The sequence below is a fragment of the Sceloporus undulatus genome, chromosome 1 (assembly GCF_019175285.1).
Source record: "Sceloporus undulatus isolate JIND9_A2432 ecotype Alabama chromosome 1, SceUnd_v1.1, whole genome shotgun sequence".
NCBI lineage: Eukaryota > Metazoa > Chordata > Lepidosauria > Squamata > Phrynosomatidae > Sceloporus > Sceloporus undulatus.
In genome coordinates this window covers 251312923-251318922 of record NC_056522.1, presented here as the reverse complement: position 1 = coordinate 251318922, position 6000 = coordinate 251312923, and the positions used below count along the sequence as shown (strand labels likewise).

Genomic DNA, 6000 nt, shown 5'->3' with positions numbered 1-6000 from the left:
AGCAGTATCTTCTGAACTCTTCAGGTAGCTGATCAGATTTTGGGGGGATGAGAAGTTGTGAGATTTGTTTGCCAATACAACACATTCCTCTTTTTTATGACTAGCATAGAATCATAGAGATGGAAGAGACCACAAGAGCCATCCAGTCCAACCCCCTGCCATGCAGGAAATCTCAATCAAAGCATCCCTGACAGATGGCCATCCAGCCTCTGTTTGAAGACCTCTAAAGAAGGAGACTCCACTACACTCCAAGGGAGTTTGTTCCACTGTTGAACAGCCCTTACTGTCAGGAAGTTCCTCCTAATGTTGAGGTGGAATCTCTTTTCCTGTAACTTGCATCCATTGCTCCGGGTCCTACTCTCTGGAGCAGCAGAAAACAAGGTAGCTCCAGAATGAATTATGCAGAACAGTAACAACTGCACAATAAATTATATAAAATAATATAATTTGCCTATGTGCTGTATAGGCCACAAAATCCAGCTCTTCTTAAATCAAATTTGTTTGAGAGCAGGACAGAGTTAATAGATCCTGACAAAAACTAATCAGTGCTCATTTTAACACACTTTAGAATTAATTTATGAAAATATGTAACACCCCCATTCCTACCAGCAGCATACAGAGTGAGTGGGCTGTATAACACATAAATGACAGCTGTCAGTTCGTGTGGGCTTTGTTTGCGATACAAGTGCCAGATTGTGCAGGGATCTGTCCAGTGACAAAAGCCAGTTGTCTCAGCAAAGACAGCCTGCTCCCCACAAAGAGAACACAAGCAACAGAAATCACCAGGCAGTTCATGTTCTGTGACTTCTTCATATACAAGATTCCCCTGTTTGGTACCTTGGAAACCCGCCTTCTTCATAGTCTCATACCCACTAACTCATCTTCCTGGCCTTGCTTACCAATGGCTGAATCAAGCCACTTGGGCTTGTTCCATTTCAATGTGACAGCTCGGCCAGTGACAGCAACTATGGAAGGTGGTCCATCAGGGGGTGTGGGCACCACATCTGTAAGAGACAAAGCATGAACACCTCAGAGAGCACAGGAAAAGGCAAAGAAACAATATTGTCTGCTTTCTAATCTGAAATCATATTTCCTCATCCCTCCCTGCTCCACCAACTTTACCGGAGGATTCTGAAACCTCAGTGCTTATTTTCAGTTAATGGGTGCTTCAGTTACTTTCATCAATGGGTGTCAGGACCCAAGAATATCATGGTGTCTCCCACACATAGGAGATCAGGAAATGAAAACTGAGAAGTATCAAAAAATATGCACTACCATAAAGTCAAAGAACCAGAAAATGAAAACTGAGAAGTATTTAAAAAACATGCACTACTATAAAGTCAAAGAACCAAAATTGCCTGCAGCTACTGCTACAGAGGGGGACAGTGGTTTTGCCACAACTTTCCAGATGTTTGGGCTACAATTTCCATCATACCCAACACTAGAGTGTTAGTTCAGATAAGGAGATCTCCTCACTACCTTTCATCCTTACCTGTGACGTAGAGGTGTGCATAGCAGGTGGCCTTGCCCACTTTGTTGGCAATGACGCTTTTATAGACCCCGGCATGGGCATGACTGACAGAGGGGAAGACCAAGCGGTGCACATCTTTGTCTGCAAAGGACAATGGAAGACAGAAGAGTTGGGAGGGGAGGGAAAGGAAGGAGCAGAGACCAGGATCACACAATCCTTGTAGGAAGGAATAGGAACACACATACACAAGAGAGTGGCAGACATGTTCTTGGGGAAATGAGAGATGCATGTTGGGAGAGAGGTGGGAATCTTACAGGGGCTAATGGTAAGGACATGCTGTCTTACTGATTTGGTGGGCATTAGATGGGAGTAAACAAATCAACCATGATACCAACCATCTCTCAAACTACCATGCTGCAAGGTGTGACAGAAGGAACAAGCAAAAGAGTCCCTAGAAAGGAGCAAAAAGGGAGGCATACAAAATCTAACCTAAGTTGGGCATGGTTCACGCTGTGAGTGTTTCCAGAGGCTACCACAGGATCACCCTGTCTTGTGAGAGTTACAAAGGTTACCAAAGAAATAATAATTGTCTTCATTTGAAACCCTCTAGTGTTTTCACACCACAAATATATATTAAGGAGAAGCTGGCACAACTGGTTGTTTTTTTTAAAATGACATTAGCATCCACCCATCTAGGAGCTGTACAAGTAGGAACATAGCTGTCCATTTCTATGGGAATTCAGTAGGAGACAGGGCTGGCTGAAAACATTTTGATGCCTGAGGTGAAAAACAAGATGACTCATCTCCATATAGAAGCTAACAGAAACTGCAGGGAAAATCTTACTTGAAGATTGCTGATGGGATAGCATCTTCCTCCACAACTGAGAGCAGCAAGCTAGTTTTGGAGGGTGCAGGACAGGCGGTGTGGCACACATAGCTCTGTCCTCTACAAAGGGTTGGGATGGGATGAAAAAAAGTGAGGAAACTGCCTCTACTGTCAATAATATATACTACCTGAGTGGACTGCTTCATTCTAGTGCCAGGGCCATCCCTGAGAGGAAAACGTATTCATTGATTATCCCCATATTAATTTGTAAAGGGAGCAGATGGGTGTCACTTAATTTTTCCATTTCATGTACCAATATATTTTATTTATTTTATTTTTTATTTATTATGGTATTTATACCCCACTCTTCAGCCCTAAAGGCTATATTTCGGTATCTTCCTTCAATTGAGTACTGTCTTCTTTTAGTTTGCAGTGAGAAAGGGCTCAGATGGTACCCCAATTTCTGTTGGTGCTTTCCTATCTGGGTTGATGCCAGAGGTTGGCAAGCTGAGGCATTTGCTGTAGCTCTTGGGCCCACAGGGCACCTACTATCAGGACACCCCACTCTCCCATCCCAGCTTCTCTCTGCATCGCTGCCCCCCTGCTCACTTGCCTTTTTTTCTGGCTGAGAAGATTTGGGCAAGAAAAAAGAAGGGGGAGGAGGAGGCACTTCTGCCAGCATAGCTACCCATCTCTTTCCTTTGCCAGTAAATAACCAGGCAATGGTATTGAGCAGGAGCTGCAGTTGGCAGGAAGGTGACCCAGGAGGTAGTGGATACCTGGCTCAAAGGTAGTCCTCCAAGCCCTGTTTTACATGGCAGTTCCTGTACATATATGTGCATGGGAAACCCAAGGGAAGGAGCATACACTGCATCATCCTGCGCTCATCAGTGCTCTCAATGCGCCGGCCATTATGGAACCAGGTGATGGTGGGGTAGGGCAGCCCAGCTACTTGGCACTCTAGCACAGCCTCCTTGGATTCCAACACATCCAGGTCATGGAGTGGCCGCAAGAAGTCTGGCATGGTGAACCGTTCTACTTCACTCTCCCCTTGCTCTGGCTCCTCAGGGATGGATGGCATCTTTTCCAGCTTGGAGCTGCAAGGGAAAGAGAGATATCTAAATGACAACAGCTAGTTATACCACAGGGCGGCCACCATGCTCATGTGGCAGATCACAGGAGCCCACAAAGGATAATCACAGAGGGAGCAAGTTACTTTTTTTCTGTGGGTAGTGAGCAGAGGCCAGCCCTCAGGCCACATGAGCCCCCTGGCTGTTTCTCTGGCTCTTAGCCTCTTACCACCCTGAATCTGCTATAGCCACTGTTTGATTGTTTATTTTAAGGTATGTTTTAAACTGTGAATTGTTTAATTGTTATTTTTAGGGGGGAATGGGATACTGGAATTTGGGACTGTACTGTTTTAACTTGTAAGCCACCCTGGTTGTCTCGGACAGAGGGCCGGGATAGAAATAATTTTTTTATTATTTATTATTATTTATTAAAATTCCCTATCACCACTGGTTCATTGGTCAAATGCAGGTGAATTTCCCCTTCAGAAAGCCTCCAGGAGTGGACATCCATATTTTGAATATGTTCTGTGTTCTTCCTGCCCAGGTACTGTTTAACATTTTTAGAAGACTTCCAATAGGTGGAAGTATTGCGGGGTATCTTTTTGGCACTTTTGGCAGTCCATTTTGCCAAGGGGAGTCCCAAAGAGGGAAAATTGACCTCTGGGCCTGCTCCATTTGCCCATTCCTGCCCTACTCTGACTGAGCACAGAGAAAGTGACCTTCATAAGGAACCAAAGGTCATGTTTCACTGGAATAACCATGGCAGGATGTTCAAAACAAAATGCATCACAGCACTGGAATATTCAGTGTTAAGAACTGGAAATCAAGAGATTCCCAAGGGGTGGTGAAAATATAGACGTGGATTGCTGAATGATGGCTGGGTCAATCCCATCCTGTTGTGGGAGGTTGGGAGTGGGACAGGGACTCTGGAATCCCAGCTGTTTCATTTCGTAACCAACTGCTGAGATCACCAAGGATGCAATGAGAAATCAGCTGGGGAATACACTTCTCTCAGGCAGCTTTGCAAATAGGAAATTACAGTGCTCTAGTTATCTTCACACTGTCTTGGAACAATTGGCACCCCATTTACTTCAATAAGCATGCTGCATGCTGTGCCATGAATACCAAAAATTGCTCCTTATCACCAAAGGAGCAGCTTTTGCCAGCCATGGGATAGTATCCTGATTGCAGAGCTTATCGCATTAACAAATAAGCCGGTTTACTTCTTCTGGCTTGAATTCAGGATCCAGGATGCCCCCGGGTGTTATCATACCTAAATTGCTGCCGATCTAGCCAGGATGCTGCTGCCTTGATGCATCCTGGGTTGAAACCTTCAAAAAAGTGCTGGCTGAGTGAGGCTTTGACCCAGAATGCATCCGGGTGGCAGAATCCTGGCTAGATTGGTGGTGATTTAGGTATGATAACATCTGGGGGCATCCCGGATCCTGAATTTAAGCCAGAAGAGGTAAGACGGCTTATTTGTTAATGCAATAAGCTCATGCATTAAACGGGGTACTATACTGCATATTGAAGTGTTCAGGACTTTCTCTGCATTTAGGAGGAATGGAAAATGGTTGGCTCTAATGAAAGCTGAGCTGTTTGTGCAATCAAGACAATATCTTGGTTGTCTGGATAATATGTCTCACTCTCCTGGACACTCAGATAACTGCCTGTTCTTATGTGGTGCCAGAAATATCTGTTATTCTCTGTTGCAACTGATTAACTCTCCTGGTTCTCCTGCATGTTATATGTAATCAGTTCAATTGGCCTTAATATAAAATGTCTTTATTTTGTCTCGCTAATGTCCCTTGTTTTAAGCATGCTAATCATAACTGCTCATGCATAAGGGGATCTATGCTCTGAAAAATATGCATTTACAAAACCTGGAACTGGATAACAGAAATAAAATACCCCGAGGAAGCCTGTGAGGGCTGCAAGCAAGGCCCATTCCCACAAAGACATCCTTTATTTATGTGTGTATGTGTTTGTGTGTCTGGCTGTGTGTGCGTGCTTGGGAGCCAATGTGATATAGACTACATTCCAAAGAGCTGCATATCAGCTTGGGCCAGTGAGAATAGCAACTGGATCTGGTTCTCATGAATACAGAGCGACTCCCAGATTTAGCAATTCAGGAAAGGGTGGGGGGGATAATTCATTCACCTATGTCAACAGAGCAATCCGTTTAAGACTAATAAGTTAATATTACATAGAAGCCTCTCCCAACAGGGCATATGCTGAACTATAACAATAGCAATAGCACTTACATTTTTATACCATTTTATAGTGCTAAGCACTCTCTAAGCAGTTTACAATGTATTAGCCAATTGCCCCAACAAGCAGGGTACTCATTTTTCTGACCTACGAAAGGATGGAAGGCTGAGTCAACCTGGATTGAATTCACAATGTTTTGGCTGCAATACTGGCATTTAACCATCATGCCACCAGGACTATGTGTTGGACTACATGTCCCACCAGTCTTGCTATCTGAAAATGATGGATGTTGTGGTTCAACATATCCAGAGAAGTGCCAAGTTTTAGGCAAGGCTGCTATATAAGAATAGTTTTCAGCTGTTCTTTGCCTAATGTTAAGCCAGAGCTGGGAGGAAATAAAAATCTCAGTAGTTAGAAGCCAA

The 6000-nt window shown here is 44.1% G+C and overlaps 1 protein-coding gene across 1 annotated transcript in view; it reads right to left on the bottom strand.

Annotated features, from left to right (window-relative positions):
• SPEG (striated muscle enriched protein kinase) overlaps positions 1-6000 on the bottom strand; it is a 174049-nt gene that overhangs the window by 53258 nt on the left and 114791 nt on the right. The window contains 3 exon segments of the mRNA XM_042458763.1: positions 900-1004; positions 1493-1612; positions 3165-3394. Coding sequence (XP_042314697.1) covers positions 900-1004; positions 1493-1612; positions 3165-3394 — 455 coding nt within the window.